General features: G+C 41.7%; 1 protein-coding gene across 1 annotated transcript in view; it reads left to right on the top strand.

Moving 5' to 3' along the window:
- LOC126145824 (maternal embryonic leucine zipper kinase-like) overlaps positions 1 to 19,376 on the top strand; it is a 393,633-nt gene that overhangs the window by 267,828 nt on the left and 106,429 nt on the right. The window contains exon 12 of the mRNA XM_049915586.1: positions 4,904 to 5,007. Coding sequence (XP_049771543.1) covers positions 4,904 to 5,007 — 104 coding nt within the window. The remainder of the gene's footprint in view (positions 1 to 4,903; positions 5,008 to 19,376) is intronic.

The raw sequence follows: 19,376 nt of genomic DNA, 5'->3' as shown, positions 1-19,376 counted from the left end.
ACCTAGTGCTCCGGCTGAAATTCATCAATTGCTTCAAAAGACTACTCTAAAAAAAAATTCTGTGTTACTACGATATTAGAGCTCTCGCGTCAGGCTTTGCAGTATTAGCTAATAGATGTTACTCCCCAAAAATCCATTACGCGACTACGAATAAAATGTGGTCCTGACTTCCAGTACATGTTAGTTAAAGCTGCCATAATTTTTATCATATAACCAAATACGAAAAGCACAAGACGAAAGCTGATAATGTAAATGGAAGGATACAGATCGATATGTGGAATAGGACGGATAATTTAAAGCAAAAGTGTAGCGGCCAAAAGTATTGAGTTGGATGCCGACCTTCCTGTTCTTGTGATCGCACTTCGTTATGTAGTTAAGCTAGGATGTCACCCACCTATCCACTAAAGCTTCGTACCTATGTCTTTCGACTCTGGATGGTGTACCAGCAAGAACCTGGTTCGTTACTCCAAATTTTTCGATTCATTTGAACCTCATTTTATTTTCCCTGCCTGGCGCGCTCGTAGGCTATATTACGAATCTCAGCAGCCGTCCACGAAAACGCCGGCTGGGCGTTTGCCTCACCGCTCCTGCACTTCGACACCCGCTCTCTCTCTCTCTCTCTCTCTCTCTCTCTCTCTCTCTCTCTCTACACAACACTGTGTCCAATCCACAGAATAGCAGCGCTGGAATATCAATCTTGGGTCCACAGAATAAGTCGAGCCCAACTTACATACTAAGAATTAAAACTATTAATAGCTCCCACTGGCTTTTAGACCTCTGTTAGTGCTGAAAGAATAACTAGCGAACGTAATGACGGCTCCAACAAATAGCCACACCAGAAACAGAATCTTACAACTCCAAGAACGTTACTGCAATTACAAGACAGGTTAATGCCCACTTTCCTTTCATCGGCTTCACCAGGTATCTCTCGATGCAGCGATGTCAGGCTGTGTCGTACCTGCTCCTACCTTGTGCACCAAGCAGAGTTCCATGAGAAAGTATTAAAGTTCAGGATGAGGAATACTTACGGCTTTGGTCAAATAAAAGTCACTAGTTGGAAGAACCTACCCTGAATGCTGTATTCTCCATTAATTGACAAAACAGTTATGAACCAAGGCGCTACACCACATTTTCTCCATGTCGGCTGGCTTTTTCAATATTCGTTGCAGAAAAAGTTCATAAAGCACTGTCAGAAAACAGCACATTATGGATTCACCCTAAGGAGGAGCGAGAAATGGCCAATGAGAATATCCACGTTCTGCATCTGATTATTTAAAAAATAATAATTTTGCAGCGGCACGAAGCTCGGCGAAATCTTGGAGCTGACAGGGGTCCTCGTGGCGCTGTGGTGACAAGTTGTTGGCCCTCTGGGGCGGAGTTTCTATTTTGAATGAGTTATCCTTTTGGAAGCCTAGCTTTATTGAACCCTCGTGATCAGCGAAGTTAATTTTCTGGTACGAAAAGCTGGCAGAACACTGAGATCTGTGTTCCCGTGGGTTGGCGTCAACTCTGCTTGGCAGTCTTCTGCTTTTCTCGGCGAGTGTTGTGGATTGGCGAGCGTGGTTTTGTTCAGAACAGAATATGGAGCCATTAGCTACCTGAAAGAGGCGTTGTATAAGAGTGACGGACTTGCCTAGGACAAATTAATGCCAGTTAATTTCATTTGTTTCTGTACAGATTTGAGAATAGTGATTTTGTGAGGCTTTTTCCCTACTGACTTCGAACTGTGTTTCTGTTTGTTGTTGTTGTTGTTGTTGTTGTTGTTGTGATTAGGGGCAAGAGTTGCTGGTAGCCAGTTGGAGGCGGTTTGTAGAACTGTCTGCCGTGAACATATTACAGTACAGTGGTCGGACCTTCGATAGTTCAGTAATAGCTACAGGACTTTTAATTACACATGGTCAGGCAATAAGTAACCAACTCCAAAATCAACATTTTGAGATAGAGATGATTCAGCACGACTTTACAAGTAAAATTCAAATTTGACATTATTCCAAAAGCAATTGTCGCATTATAAACATTTTCTAATTCTCTGTCAGATCAATACTGTAGGTCTCAACATTCATTGATCCACCGAGCGTAAGGGGCCATAATTGGAATTGGTTCCTTATTGCTTATTTTAAAATTTAACACCGGGAATTGGTTCTTGTGGTTTGTAGCTGGAAAAAAGGAAAATGAAGCAACACTTGTATAACTGAAATAACTGCACTTCAGAATTAAAGAGTGAACAGCTTTTTATTCACAATGTCAATGTAATACAAGCAAAATGAAGACGTAAATTCAAAAATTGGTGTAATATTTTATCAAATCCACTATTAATTTACTGTGCTTTATACAGGTTTATGACAGTAGATGCTTCAACTCCTAAGGTTGCATTATTATTAGTATTATTAATTATATAAATACGTTATGCCCAAATGATTCTTCTACGCGCTGACAGCTTGAAAAGTACTCCAAAGTGAAATCGAGTGTATCATCAATGCTATCAACATCATCCATCTGGGTCTGAAGTTAAGATTTCATAAAACTATCTGGCATCCCCAGGAATGAGATGCATTATCGATTTTATGTCCTGCAGTTTCGGCAGTGATACTGGTTTATTGTTGGGCCTTAAAGATACCAAGAACGTTGTTAGGTCTGGAGAAGACTTTGGGCGGCTTGCAGTGCTTCTATGAATATTTACTTCAACGAAATTCTCATCGAAGTTCTTGCTTATGAACATGCTTTCTGCTGACTACTGCTTTTATTATTATTTTCTAACGGTGAAGTACTCCAAAAGTTTTCCTTTGCCATCCTATGGATTTGAAGGGGGTGTTTTTTCTTGGCTTGTTGCAAGAGAGTGATGTATGTGTATAATGACGCAGGCCTATGTATTAAATATTCTCTGGCTTATAATCATTTATTTAAAGTTTTTAAGATAATTTAGTGATTCATATTGTTAACAAAATATTACATTAACGCAGTCGCTAATAACCATTATACGTTTTTAAGGTACATGGTCATACCAACCTCAAAATGGCTGCTTTCTTCTGCCGAACACAAAGACACCAACGACTTTCTTCTTCATAACACGTCCATGACAACAGTATGTCTTATTAAACAATTACATACAAGAAAATACACTTCCTGTAATAACAGTTAATTACTTATGTTTCTACTCCAATACGTAAACAAACAAAATATGTGGCTTTCTTACGTGGATTTGGTTCCATATTACAAATAATTGCCACATGGATACAGCAACTGCTAGTTGGTTCAGACCTCTGTAGACAGGAGCACGTTATGAAATGGAGATGCTTCTAATTTGCATGAATTGGAGATGGTTCTAATTTGCATGACATAGCTCACATATTCCATCAAAATTTGCATCAGAGAACCAGAAATCTCAAAAATTGTAGTTGGGACCCATTTGCATAAATACGTCCAATTATTGTCTTCGGGGTTATTAGAAGCTTAACCCTGCCTGGCGGGTAAAAGCGAGTCTAACGACCCGTATTTAGGATGATTTGGTAGTGCATCAGCGCAGAGTATTAATCTTTGTCAGCAGTAGAGGTTTCCGACTAAATCCGCAGAACAATGCGCCGCACAACGCTAGGAGAACCTAGATTCCGGCCGCAACTGCGAGTGTTTTTTCACACGACGTCACGGAACCGAGGTGTGGACGAAAGGGTCGTTTCAAGTACTACGCGCGAATGGAATAGAACAGAATGGCTAATCATTCCACAACCGCAATACCAGATCGGATACGTCTAGCATCTTGGCTGTACCTTTACATAACACAAAATCTTTCTCCATGTCATTTTCCATCTCAGCCATACGACTATGGAACGCGCTCCCCTGTGATCTGCGTCTTATTCAGAACCACTTAACATTCAAGAGGGAACTCAAGACTTACATATTAGGGACGGTATAGCCACCATTGTTGTGCCCCTCTCATCTTTTTCTCTCTCCTCTCCATCATAGCTTCGAATTTTACCATTCTATTTCTCTTCCTCTAACCTATCTACCTCTTCTATATCTCTTTCACCCCATTCTATCGTCTTATGTCTCTGCTTGATGAGAATAACTCACAAGCTGCGGGAATATAACGAGAAAATTCCCAACTAGCAATAGGACTGACATTCATAAAAGAAAAATATGTTTACTTTCATATACATATTATTATTATTATTATTGCTTGTTATAATTATTTTTTGATTGTTATAATTATCATTGTACTACTTTTATAATCTCTATTTTTTTCTTTAACATTAATACTGTATAACATGTTATATGCCCTTAATGTTCTGTAGAAACTGAAATTTGTTGAATCTGAGTATGTCTGGTTAGGTGTAAGAGAGGGCCTGAAGGCCCTAATCTTGCCAGGTAAAATAAATGCATAAATAAATAAATAAATAATTTCGGTACGAAGCAGCGTTGTGGGTAGTAATATGGAATCATTTCATATGAACCCTCACATGCGCTCAGCGAACACTTGATGGAAAAGCGATTTGCACTTACAACACTTCTTTAACCATTGCATCTTATTTCTTAATCCCAAAGGTCAAGGGAATAGGCACTACAGTCTTACAGAAGCTGGTGAATTAAATTTATTTTGAAGTGTGCAATAAGAATAACATTTAGGTCTCAAAGAGTAGTAGTTTAATTGGCCATAACTGAAATAGACATGAGATCTGAGTGTGTGAAGTGTGTTGTCACAAAAATATTTCATTTAATTACCCAGCGATGGAAAATGGTTTATGCAATAGGGAGGCATTTATCATTTTTGAGATAGTTACTGGTGAGATATCTTACTAGAGATCAATTATTAAGAGGAATGATTGATGTATGCCGTTCGTTGCAGTGAAGTTCTCCTTATCTATCTGTGAGTACTGTGCTTGATTCACAGAGGTACTGTTTGTTGCAGAATGTGTGCAACGTGTCGACGATGACGTGCGACGACCCGGAGCGCGTGCGCAGTGAGCTTCTGCGCATGCTCGTCGACAGGGGCTTCGACTGCAAGCAGAAGGGGTAAGTGACAGTAGTAGTAACCGTGAAGGGGTGTGTGGGCCTTGGGTAAAATGTATTCCGATGATGCTTTGTTCAGCCACACATGTTTCGACGATGTTAGACCATCATCGGTGAGTTTTTCTTTATTCTTAAAGACAGAAGTTAATATTGGATACAAATGTATGCAATTCGGTGCTGTGACTGTGAAATTCAACAAGAAATTAACAGCGTGTTGGGCTGTCAGTGAGCTGCCCGCCCCGTGCTGTACAGCAGGTGTTTTGTTCAAGGCGGAATCCTCAGAACGTATTAATTGTCCAAGCAAACAGCGAGCAGCCTGAAGACGATGACGTCAGGTGTTGTCAGTGGAGCGACACGGCTGCTTACGGGCAAGCGAGCGTTCCGCATTCCAATGCGTTAGTATGCAGCAAGCATGTTACCTAAGGGAGCTGGCGAACAAAGAACCACAGATGGCTCACCCTCACCGAGCGAACTGAGCCCACGACGTCCCCCCTGCCTGGTCTGATAGTCTGACTCTGCTGGCCGCGTGGATGTGTGGCTGGTGCGTCGATCATACGGCCATCCTTATGAAACGTAGGAGTGCTCACAAGGAGCTACTGTCGCCACCTTAACACGAAAAAATGTCGATTATAATAAACAGGACTGCCACGCACAACAGACAAAAAAAAGTGAGCGAAAAATGCAAATAAACAAGAGAAAAATCAAATATACTAAAAATGTATCAGAGTAAATTTTAATGAAAAAGGAGAAGAATCACTGTAACAAGATTGCACTACAGTAGCTGAACCACACCATCCAAAAGTTACCAGTCGTAAGAGTGACGATTGTTGCAGTACCGGGCGTTGTGGCGTGAAATTTGTCATCTTGTTAACCATGCACATTTAAATGAAGCCAGTTGTTTTCAGTATGCAGCCTACAAGAAGCGATGCATAAGTGTCGCCGCTTTCAAAGCTGCAACAAAAATGCTCAACAGTCTGGAAACAGTGGTTTCCTTCACACAGCTGTACAATAGTGTGGCGTACGTTTTCTAACGTTGCAAGTGCGTTAGCAACCTTGCGTATTGTATCAGTGAAAAGGAGACCAGAAGTTGCTAAATATTTGATTACGTTCACTACAAAGGTAAGATTTGAATTTTGTGTTGGGTAAACCAAGTCTGATGTGAAACTGATCTTGGACTACGAATCCACAAAAGAGTGAGCTATACGGCCCATAGAAGCTCTAAATTTCAGCATAATATTTAGCTGAACTTAACCACGTGCTGTGAAACCCGATGCGTCGCACATGCAGAATGCTATATCCACCCATGGTGGCATGGACTCCAGCCTAGCAAGGTAGGAGTAAAATTGCTGGCCCACGTTGTCTGCAACACGCGTAGCTCAAGATCAGTGGGCAGAACATAATTTTCAAATGAGTAATTAATGCTGTGTATGTTTCACTAGTTTAGCGCCCGCTGCTTCGCTAGGGTAGACCAAGTAGTCTGCACAGACTTTTTTTCTTCTTTTTTGTCTTTTGCTCTTCTATAATCGAGTTCTTATGTTGCTCACAAATTGCAACATCATCTAAACTTTTCACACTAATTAAGGCCTTACAAGCATGGTGTACCATGTACTTCTGACAAAAAAGCGACTGTGGTAGCTGAAGACGGAGGTCCTTGTTGATCCTGCGTTTTGAGTTTACAGTGGTGATATCACCATAGAAACTTTCATCCCTTAACACAAAAATTTCACCCCATTACGGGCAGAAGTTCAAAGAAACACTATGACACGTATTGTTTTATTTCCAACCAATAAGTCAAATACCAATTTTCATAGGAGTAGCTTTAAAAATGCATTAATAGTATTTTATGGTGATTTATTATCAATAAGAATTTCACCCACTATTTTACACCGTTAGTGGTTAAATTTCCAGAAATTTTGAAACACGTATTTCTTCATTTCTGAACGAGAAACCAAATACCGAATTTCGTAAGTCTAGCCTCAAAATTGTCAGAAGAGCGACGTTGTTTCAAAAAAAAACTTCCTATTTCACCCTTAGGCGTGGAACTTCGAAAAATCCCTTCTTCCGACGCCGCCTACAGCATAAGCTCAACAGGCCCTGCAGTCTTCAAGTTTCTGCCCTTGGTGGTTTGGGCTGGGTGATAATGAGTCAGTCGGGACATGGAGGTACGCCTTCTCATTAAAGTCTATTTCATGTTATTTAAAAACAACTTTGTGTACTAATAACTTCTGTCAGGGGTTCATGAAATATAGGATCAGTGTGCACATCGATTGCCTTAAGGTATGTTCCAGTTTGAAAAAGTAATTACATTAAATGGTTCATGGTGTGGGTTCCTGTAGTCATGTCCTAGTTCATGAACCACGGGCAACGTATGAGTGGCCAAGTAAGTGGTCCCGACAGTCGGGATACCAGTTACTTCGGAATAAGGCTGGGCATCTCGGACATATTCTGAGTCGTGGTCACCTTTGTGCTCATACGGCAAAGACTACCAATTCCACCGGTTAGTCCCTCAGCCGTTAGGGGTAAAACCCAGTGGGACTCGGGGCAAGTAAGGCTAGCAACCTGCTTCCCTGGTACTTTAAATATCATGCTGGCAACAATCAGAGCAAAATGCCTCGGACGTTTGGAGGTGACGGAGTCCCACCTCTAACTGACAAACCAGGGACTCCTAAGATACGACTTGGCAAACAAATGGTAATTAGATGGCGAGCTATTAATATCAATGGGGGCTACTATGGGAAGAAGGTAGAGCTGGCAGAGGCTGCAAGTAAGATGGGGCTGGACGTTTTAGCTGTTAGTGACATTCGGGTAAGGGGTGAGAAAGAAGAGGAAGTGGGAGAATACAAGGTCTACCTGTCAGGAGTCAAAGCAGGAATAGCACAATGGGGTGTAGGGCTTTACATCAGGAAAGAAATGGAACCCAGCGTAGTTGCGATAAGGTATGTAAACGAACGACTGATGTGGATAGATTTGACAGTGTCTAGCAAGAAAATTAGGATTGTGTCAGTATATTCGCATTGTGAAGGGACAGATCAAGATAAGATGGATAGTTTTTATGAGGCACTCAGTGATGTAGTTGTTAGAGTAAAGGACAAGGACAGTGTTCTGCTCATGGGTGATTTTAACGCCAGGATTGGAAATCGAACAGAAGGGTATGAAAAGGTTATGGGTAAATTTGGAGAGGATATGGAGGCCAACAGGAACGGGAAACAACTCTTGGATTTCTGTGCCAGTATGGGCTTAGTAACCACAAACTCCTTTTTTAAACATAAGAACATTCACCGGTATACTTGGGAAGGCAGGGGAACCAGATCTGTCATTGACTATATAATAACAGATCAGGAATTCAGGAAGGCTGTGAGGGACACACGTGTATTCAGGGGATTCTTTGATGACAATGATCATTATTTAATCTGCAGTGAAATTGGTATTGTGAGGCCGAAAGTGCAGGAGGTCAGGTCCATATGTAGGAGGATAAAAGTGGAGAAACTTCAGGATAAGGAAATCAGGCACAAGTACATAATAGCGATCTCAGAAAGGTACCAGTTAGTTGAATGTAGCCAATTACAGTCATTGGAAAAGGAATGGACAAGGTACAGGGACACAGTACTAGAAGTGGCTAAAGAATGTCTTGGAACAGTAGTGTGTAAAAGTAGGATGAAGCAAACAGCTTGGTGGAATGATACAGTCAAGGCAGCCTGTAAAAGGAAAAAGAAGGCATATCAAAAATGGCTACATACCAGAACCCAGGTAGACAGAGAAGGTTATGTTGAAGAAAGAAACAAAGCCAAACAGATAATTGCAGCATCCAAGATGGAATCTTGGGAAGACTTTGGAAACAGGTTGGAGACTTTGGGTCAAGCTGCTGGAAAACCATTCTGGAGTGTAATTAGCAGTCTTAAAAAGGGAGTTAAGAAGGAAATGACAAGTATTTTGGACAGGTCAGGAAAACTGCTGGTGAATCCTGTGGATGCCTTGGGCAGATGGAGGGAATATTTTGAAGAGTTGCTCAATGTAGGTGAAAATGCGATCAGTAATGTTTCAGATTTCGAGGTAGAATGGAATAGGAATGATGATGGAAATAGGATCATATTTGAGGAAGTGGAAAAAATGGTCAATAGATTGCAGTGCAATAAAGCGGCTGGGGTGGATGAAATTAAGTCGGAACTCATCAAATACAGTGGAATGTCAGGACTTAAATGGCTACACAGGATAATTGAAATGGCCTGGGAGTCGGGACAGGTTCCATCATACTGGACAAAAGCAGTAATCACACCAATCTTTAAACATGGAAACAGAAAAGACTGTAACAACTACAGAGGTATCTCTTTAATCAGCGTTGTGGGTAAAATCTTCTCAGGTATTGTTGAAAGGAAAGTGCGAGTATTAGTTGAGGACCAATTGGATGAAAATCAGTGTGGGTTTAGGCCTCTTAGAGGTTGTCAGGACCAGATCTTTAGCTGACGGAAAAAAATGGAGAAGTGTTATGAGTAGAACAGGGAATTGTATCTATGCTTTATAGATCTAGAAAAAGGCATATGACCGGGTTCCTAGGAGGAAGTTATTGTCTGTTCTACAAGATTATGGAATAGGAGGCAAACTTTTGCAAGCAATTAAAGGTCTTTACATGGATAGTCAGGCAGCAGTTAGAGTTGACGGTAAATTGAGTTCATGGTTCAGAGTAGTGTCAGGGGTAAGACAAGGCTGCAACCTGTCTCCACTGTTGTTCGTATTATTTATGGATCATATGTTGAAAACAATAGACTGGCGGGGTGAGATTAAGATATGTGAACACAAAATAAGCAGTCTTGCATATGCGGATGACTTAGTTGTGATGGCAGATTCTATTGAAAGTTTGCAAAGTAATATTTCAGAGCTAGATCAGAAACGAAAGTAATGTCAGTGGGAAAGAAATATAAACGGATGGAGTGCCAAATAGGAGGAACAAAGTTAGAACAGGTGGACGGTTTCAAGTACTTCGGATGCATATTCTCACAGGATGGCAACATAGTGAAAGAACTGGAAGCGAGGTGTAGCAAAGCTAATGCAGTGAGCGCTCAGCTACGATCTACTCTTTTCTGCAAGAAGGAAGTCAGTACCAAGACTAAGTTATCTGTGCACCGTTCAATCTTTCGACCAACTTTGTTGTATGGGAGCGAAAGCTGGGTGGATTCAGGCTACCTTATCAACAAGGTTGAGGTTACGGATATGAAAGTAGCTAGGATGATTGCAGGTACTAGTAGATGGGAACAATGGCAGGAGGGTGTCCACAATGAAGAAATCAAAGAAAAACTGGGAATGAACTCTATAGATGTAGCAGTCAGGGCGAACAGGCTTAGATGGTGGGGTCATGTTACACGCATGGGAGAAGCAAGGTTACCCAAGAGACTCATGGATTGAGCAGTAGAGGGTAGGAGGAGTCGGGGCAGACCGAGGAGAAGGTACCTGGATTCAGTTAAGAATGATTTTGAAGTAATAGGTTTAACATCAGAAGAGGCACCAAAGTTAGCACTGAATAGGGGATCATGGAGGAACTGTATAAGGGGGGCTATGCTCCAGACTGAACGCTGAAAGGCATAATCAGTCTTAAATGATGATGATGATGATGATGATGATGATAAATGATGATGATGATGATTAAATCCCTGCCCTTGTGACCTAACTGAAACCTATGCACTGCAGCCGCATTCTGCGAGTATAATACACGCGGCGGCTGGGAAGAGTTAACTGTGCTTCTCAAACGAGACAAGAGAATGCTTATTGAAGATACTGAAATCAGAGGCTCCATAGTAATGCTCACTCACCTGTTTTACTTCATTATAACAGTTGAGCGTTTTAGTTTTTCGCACATGTTCAGAAGTACAGTGTTGATTTGAAAGAAACTGAGTAAAGCTGGACTATATGACGAATCAAGCAGACAGAGGCGTTGCAAATGCAATGTTAGAAATAAAATAAATTTTTGAGACCTGCACTGACTGCATAAACTTCAAATTACTGTGAATTTTTTATGTAGACATTTGTGTCAGTTCGTGCTTAGAGAAACAGTGTACTTATAAAGTGCACTGTCAAACTGCAAGTGAATAAAATTCACATTTTGATGCAAGGTTACTGGCATGAATTTTATTTGTGCATTTTTTTAACACGATTGACAAACGATACTCGATATTGATTGGGGAATAAGTTTGTGTCCTACTGCAGCTAATCGTGAGTTTGGTTAAAAACAGTACGATGAATCAGGTAGAAATACATCTGATGTGTTGTCACTAACATTTTACGGTTATAGTTTTAAGAGCTGCCGCGTTCTGACACTCCACGTTGGGTGCAACATTTTCGACGGTGCAGGAGGTGTCTGCGCCGACGTGTCGTCTGCCCTGGGATTGGGGGTCACCAGCAAACGATTCCGGACTGACTTTATCATTGACACCCAATTTACAGAGTTCAGCTGTTTACTTTACGTAATACTCTGCGTGCTGAGCATTGTTACAACACAGCGGCGAGGGACTAACGGTGTGTGACCCAGTGAAGCCGTGGGAGGTGGCGCCGCGGAAGGAGGCTGGACTCGAGTTTGGCAGGTAGTCAGTCGCTGGGACGCCGCCTTTGTGGTGGCCGTGGTCGCGGCTTCCGTTCCAGTTCTTTCTCGGCTGCTAGTAACTTGGTCGTCGATATGACTGTAAAGCCACTACTAGCGGGCGCGTTGCTTCTCCGCCCCCATGAAAGCTATATTAATCAAGATCAGAAGACTGCTAAGCTTAAAAGTCCGTTAGCTTATTTGTCTCCTTAATTAAGTCCGTTTAAAGCATAATGACCATCATCATCAGTCTTATTTCAGAAGAAATGGAAAGAACATGCGAGGTTATGCTGACGCTAAGAAATGGTTCAAATGGCTCTGAGCACTATGGGACTCAACTGCTGTGGTCATAAGTCCCCTAGAACTTAGAACTACTTAAACCTAACTAACCTAAGGACAGCACACAACACCCAGCCATCACGAGGCAGAGAAAATCCCTGACCCCGCTGGGAATCGAACCCGGGAACCCGGGCGTGGGAAGCGAGAACGCTACCGCACGACCACTAGATGCTGGCTGACGCTAAGACATACCATAGAAGATAGAGCGAAGAAAGAGAAACCTATGTTTACAGAATTTGTAAATTTTGCGTAATCTTTTGACTGCGTCTACTGGGTTACTCTCTTTGAAATTATAAAGCAAGCTGCAATAAAATACATGTCCGAAAAGTTATCTAGAACGTGTAGAAAAGCCAGGCTGCAGTTGCGAGTCGAAAGACATGAATGGAAAGCTGTAATTGAGGAGGAATTGAGAGGACTATAGCCTATACCAGTTGTGGAAACCAAGGAGAAATTTGGAAAGGGAATTGAAGTTCATCGAGGAGACATAAAAACTTTGAATTTCGCCAATGACAGTGTAATTTTGTCAGAGACGCAGGAAGGGTTTGCAAAAGAATTTGAATGTAGTGGATATTTTGTTGAAAAAAGTTTGGACATGTGTGTCGACAAAACTAAAACAAGAGTGGTGGAATGTACGCGAGTTGAATGAGATGATACTGAGAGAATTGGATTAGGAAAAGAGACTTTGAAATTAGATGATGAGTTTTGGAAATTGGGCAGCGAAAAACTCACGATGCCTAGTAGAGATGGTATAAAACGCAGATTGGCAACAAGAAGACACGCATTAATAAGAGGAACTCATTACCATCGAATACAAATTTGTCTTAAGAAGTCTTTTCTGAAGGTATTTGAGCGGCATACGACTACTCTAATTGCACGGAAACGAAATGTGAACGTTAAACAGGTCAAGCAAAAAGAGAATAAAAGCCTTTGAAATGTGCTTCAGAAAAATGTTCAAGGTTAGGGGGTAGATCGGATAACTAGTGAGGAGGTACTGAATTGTTCTTGAAGTCGCCTGTGTTGTATACATTGCACACTAGATGAGATAACCCTCACGTCTGGCACTTGGAAGGACCTCAGTAGTTGTGAGGGAGTGCCGCCTGCTCTGTGGACCTTGTTTCTACTTGCGTCTTCCTGTGCTCTATCAAATTCTTCTCGCAGTATAACAACTCCTATTTCCTCTTCATTTACTTACTTTCCTGCATTTCAGTTGTATAGCCCTTCGACATATTTCTTTTGCGCTTCAGCTTTCACTTCTTTACTTAACACTGGGTTGCCGTCTGAGCGCTTTATGTTCATGTAGTTGCTTCTCTGTTCTCCAAAGATTTGTTTAATTTTCCTGTAGACGTCATCTCCGTCCCTCCTAGTTATGTATGCTCTTACAGGGTCACGTTTGTCGTCTAGCCATTCCTGCTGAGCCACTTTTGCACTCCTTGTCAGTCTCGGTTTTTAAGAAGGCTGTATTCCCTTTCGCTCACTTCATTTGATGCCTTTTTATTTTTTCATCTTTCGTCAGTTAAACTTATATCGGGTGTTATGTCGAAGGATTTTTATCTCTTGTCGTTTTTCCTCTGCTGCCTTCACTATAACATCTCACGAAGCTGCCCATTCAGCTCTGTTGTGTTGCTTTCCTCTGTTTTAGTCAATCGTTGCTTAGTGCTCCCTCTCAGACTACCAACGACCTTTTGTTTTCCAATTCTTCCGGTTCCGTCTTCTTAATTTCTTCCATTTTTGCAGTCTTCTCAATTACAATCTGCAGTTCACAACCAATAAATTATGGTCATACACCACATCTGCCCTTGGAAATATCTTACAATTTAAAATCTGGTTCCGAAATCCCTGTCTTACCTTTATATAATCAATCTGAAACTTTCTGGTGTCTCCATGTCTCTTCAACGTGTACAAAGTTCTGTCAGGCTTCTTAAACCAAGTGTTAGCGATGATTAAATTATGCTCTGTGCACAATTCTACCAAGAGTGTTCCTCTGTCATTGCTTTCCTCGGATAAGTTGTTCTATTTTTCCTTCTCTTTCTTTTCCCACTTGCAGCTCCTCATCACACTCAAATTTTCGTCTCTATTGTCTGTCTAGATAATTTCCTTTATCTCACCGCACATTCTTTCAATCTCTTCATCATCTGCATAGGTGTTTGCATACAGACATGTACAGTTGTGACGGGAGTTGGCTTTGTGTCTGCCTTTTAAACGATATTGCATTCACTGTGCTTTTCACTTTAATTTTTTATTCGTTATTACACCTACGTCTGCATTAGTGGTATTTCACTTTTGTTTATTATCCTATACTGACGTGACCAGAAGTCATGTTCTTTCTGACACCGCATTTCACTGATTCTCGCTCTATCTACCACCAACGTATCCATTCCTGTTAAAAATTCTAATAGTTCTATCGCAGTAAAAAATAAAATTGTAGTATACCGATCGCCTGTTTCGGTTGATTAACGACCATTTTCAGACCATGCTTACTAAGGAATTAGTAGCGTTAACAGCCATACTTTTACAATTTTTTTTTTACCATTGACGTGTTACACTTAGTGACGATGGTGCGGCCAACATTGTACTAACGTACATATTCCTTCGTAAACATGATCTGAGCTACAGTTACAAGGAATCCAATGAGTGCGAGGTCGCAAGTTCAACCTATAGTAAGGTTCATTTGAAAGCGTTAACAATTATGACACGAAAAATGTTACCTATTAATGATTTACCATGTGCAACACAAGGGCGACACAAAATGAGTGTCCACGAGGTGCAGAGATCAACCTGCTGTGGGATGTGGGTATTCACAAAATGGACATCATCGACATTCAAGAAATGCTCGATACAAACCACTAAGTTGCACCGTGAACGTCGCAGTTTGCTGTGCATCGTCAAATTGCCCCTTTGTTTGAAATTTCGCTATCTTTAAGTCTTCCAGTTCTGTAGCACCATCCACTGCTTCCTTTGAAAGCACTGTAACCTGCGTCGCGCGCAGTTTGATGTGCGTAACGTAGTAAGTGACTATCGTGCACATCCTGTAAATTCTATGGACCGTCCTTGAACACCAGTTTTTGTAACAAGTGCGCCTTGTCCTCCCATAAATATCCTTAGTTTTTCTTATGCACTGTACGCTCATATTGTTGCGACTTACTCGAAACGTGCTCATAATTTTTTTTTTTTACTATGCTGCGGATGATCTTCTATATACGTAATTATGTTTAGTATCCACTCCTTGGACAACGATTATCCTTTACTACGTTTCATTGGAGACGGGATTTGTGGCTCGCTTTCCAGCTAGGATGATGGACGACATGGCTGGACACCTGTTTCAATAAATTTTTTACTCGTTGAGCACGTTTCGTCGTCATTATATTCCTCATGTACCTTGTCCGCACAGACCAGTGTATACGTCATCACACATTCCACTGAATCATCTTCCATAAACGCTAATATTTCATCTGCCACTTGCTTCTCACTCTGCGAAATTCCTTGGCTTCCTTTCTGACAAAATTTCATTTTCGGCAGCTGTTGTTGATATAATGCAATGTGTGCTTTGTTTACCGTTGCCATTGCTCTGCTTTGTATCAACACCACTAATAAGAAGGTGTTTTGAGTTACTCGTCGACTAAGCAGTGAAATTAAGCTCCTTAGCTCATGCTGCTCTCACCATTGGATACCTCCAGCCCCGCCCCGTGTTGTGATTACATGGTAGACAATAAGTGGGACGCCCATTGCCGTAAACATCAGTGGCCTTTTGCGACGTCGCACTCAAGGGGTTGCTTTTTATTAACGATGGCAAGTGTGGTCTGAAGATGATTGACATGGTTGTCGTAGCAAGATTGAATATTGTAATCCGTAAATCCTCCAAAAATAAACGAAAAATATACCTATTCCAAAAATCAGATAAAAATTCGCTTGACGCCTTCCTGAGAGACAATCTCCACTCGTTCCAAATTAATAATACAAGTGTAGACCAGATGTGGCTTGAATTCACAGAAATAGTATCGGCAGCAATTGCGAGATTTATACCAAATAAATTAACAAACGACGCAGCTGATCGTCCTTGGTGCACAAAACGGAACACTGTTGCAGAAACAACGAAGCAAACGTGCCAAATTTAAACAGATGCAAAATCTCCGAGATTGGCGAATCTTTTACAGAAGCTCGAAATTTAGCGCGGACTCAAATAGGACATGCTTATAACAGTTTCCACAACGAAACATTATCTCGAAACCTGGCAAAAAATCCAAAGAGGTTCTGGTCGAATGTGAAGTGTGTTAGCGGCAAGAAGCAATCAATGCCTTCTCTCCACGATAGCAATGGAGATACTATCGAAGACAGTGCTGCCAAAGCAGACTTACTAAACACAGCCTTCCGAAATGCCTTCACAAAAGAAGACGAAGTAAATATTCCAGAATTCAAATCGAGAACAGCTGCCAATATGAGTAACGTAAAATTAAATATACTCGGAGTACTGAAGCAACAAATCACTTAATAAAAGCAAGTCCTCTGGTGCAGAATATATACCAGACTATGCTGATGCGTTAGCTCCATACTTGGCAAATATTTACAACAGTTCGCTCGACGAAATGACTGTAAAGTTGCATAGTTTACACCAATATTCAAGAAAGGTAGTAGGAGTAATCCAGTTAATTACAGGTCCATATGATTAACGTCGATATGCAGCAGGATTTTAGAACATATATTCTATTCGAACATTATGAATTACCTCGAAGGAAACTGTCTATTGACACACAGTGAAAATGGGTGTAGAAAACATGGTTCTTGTGAAACACGACTAGGTCTTTATTCTCATTAAGTGTTGAGTGTTATTGAGAAGGGATTTCAAATGAATTCCGTATTTCTGGATTTCCGGAAGGCTTTTGACACTGTATCGCACAAGCGACTGGTAGTGAAATTGCGTGCTTATGGAATATCGTCTCAGTTATGTGACTGGATTTGTGACTTCCTGCCAGAGAGGTAATAGTTCGTAGTAATCTACGGAAAGTCAGAAGAAGTGATTTCTGGCGTTACCCAAGGTAGTGTTATAGGCCCTTTACTGTTCCTTATCTATATAAACGATTTGGGAGACAATTTGAGCAGTCGTCTTCGGTTGTTTGCAGATGACGCTGTCGTCTATCGACTAATAGTCATCAGAAGATCAAAAGAAATGGCAAAACGATTTTGAGAAGACATCTGAATGGTGCGAAAATTGGCAGTTGACCCTAAATAACGAAAAGTGTAAGGTCATCCACATGAGTGCTAAAAGGAACTCGTTAAAATTCGTTTACACGATGAGCCACACAAATCTAGAGGCCGTAAATTCACCTAAACAGCTAGGAATTACAGTTACGAATAACTTAAATTGGGAGGAATACGTAGAAAATGTTGTGGGGAAGGCTAACCAAAGACTGCGTTTTATTGACAGGGCACTTAGAGAAAATGCAACAGACCTACTAAGGAGACTGCCTACACTACGCTTGTCCGTCCTCTTTTAGAATACTGCTGCGCGCTGTGGTACCCTTGCCAGATATGACTGACAGAGTTCGTCGAAAAAGTTCAAAGAAGAGTAGCATGTTTTGTATTATTGAGAAATATTGGAGAGAGTGTCACTGAAATGATACAGGATTTGGGTTGGATTTCATTAACAGAAAGGCGTTTTTCGTTGCGACGGGATCTTCTCACGAAATTACAATCACCAACTTTCTCCTCCGAATGCGAAAATATTTTGTTGACACCGACCTACGTAGGGAGAAACGACGACCACGATAAAATAAGGGAAGTCAGAGCTCGTACGGAAAGATGTAGACGATCGTTGTTTCCGCGCGCTGTACGAGACTGGGATAACCCTCCAGCGAGCGTTGCGGAGGAGCGACTGTGGCGCCGCCATAAAGAGTCAGCGGCCTGCGGTGATTAGACCAGGGCCGAGTAATTAGGCGGGCCGGCTTCGTGGAAGCGCAGCCGCCCTGGCCGGACGGCCGCTCGTTAGCGCGGACGGGAATTACGTTGTCACCGGGAGAGGGCGATGGCGAGGGCGGCAGTGGCGGAGTGGTAGCCCAGCCGGCGAGCGGCACGGCGACCCCGCTAGAGATGGGCAAAACTGTCCTTTTCAGAGATTGGATCAGAACTGTTCACTCCCTGAAATGAATTAGCTCTTTTTCATGACTCACCACTCATTTACAATAGAAAATAAATGGAAGGCACATTGCCCTTTAAACTTGGTTTATTCCAGTACTATACCTCTCTTTTGATCTTATTTGATCCTATTTTGAAGTAACACAGACAATGAGTAAGAATTTTGTATTGTTTGTTGAAATTTCCACGATATGACAAAGTTTTTGATTATTGATTTATTTTGCACTATCGTGGTTTTTTGGGTGATCGGAAAATGTTGTAACTTGAGATTTACATTAACAACATGTTTGGCTATAATGTATTAAAATTTCATTAACCTCATACAAATACATTGCAAGCCATATATTTTTAAAGTGAACGTTTCCTTCCGAAGACGCCTAAAATCACAAAATCCGTACCAGAATAAGAAAAAAAAATATAAATTTGACTGTAAGACGAAAGTGCTGCATATAGCCTTACGCAGAATAAAACAAGGAAAATATTGGTGTATCACATTTTGCGATACGTTTATCGGTTCGCTCGTAATTAAAGCGTAAATTCGAGTGTCCATAATAAAAATCCTATAGTAAGAGGAGTCATCAGGAACCTAATCTAATCATTTTAAACAAATAAAAATAAAATAAAAACAATTGATGTATACATAACATAATAATGTAATATACATAGCGGTATTATAACGAAGAACAATATCCAGTAGGGACGAACTCCGATGCAGAGGTGCTGAGTCGAGCAGGTCGAGCCGCGAGCTGTATTACTGCGTGAGCTGAGACCGCAGAGACCAGAGTGACACCTGAGTCGCTTTGCTCAACACTCTGGCTAGAGTCGAGACGGTGGGGTGAGCGTTGAGCGGGCGAGTTCCGAGGGTGGGGGGAGCGGTGAACTCACCCCCTCCGAGACAAATCGTCCGTTCCCTTGCGAGCAGGTTGTTGCAAGTAGTTCCTATGTTATCCGCTAGGTGGCTCTCTGTCCTGTTGCTCACATCAACTGCCCAGAGGGCAGGACGTGCGACTGAAACGATCGCGACAGAGTGCGATGCGAAGTTAAGCTGCGCCAGACACTGCACGCGGCAGACGACGCACAGAGACGGCACGGCATATGTGAAACACAAAATCCAATGGGTACTGCACAATGCAGGCAGCCAAGGTAGAAGCAGGGCAGAGGCCGGCGCTGGCTGTGTTGTGTGGCGTGCACTGTGCTCTGACCAGCAGAGGCGCTGCTGATATGCTCCGTCTCTCTCTCTCTCTCTCTCTCTCTCTCTCTCTCTCTCTCTGCCGTGGGAAACGTTTGGAGCTACCGTTCTTTTTTTCTGAATCACTGATTGTTCACTCCTTTGAAAGATTCA

The sequence above is a fragment of the Schistocerca cancellata genome, chromosome 1 (assembly GCF_023864275.1).
Source record: "Schistocerca cancellata isolate TAMUIC-IGC-003103 chromosome 1, iqSchCanc2.1, whole genome shotgun sequence".
NCBI classification, from domain to species: domain Eukaryota; kingdom Metazoa; phylum Arthropoda; class Insecta; order Orthoptera; family Acrididae; genus Schistocerca; species Schistocerca cancellata.
This window is presented reverse-complemented; position numbering and strand designations above follow the sequence as displayed.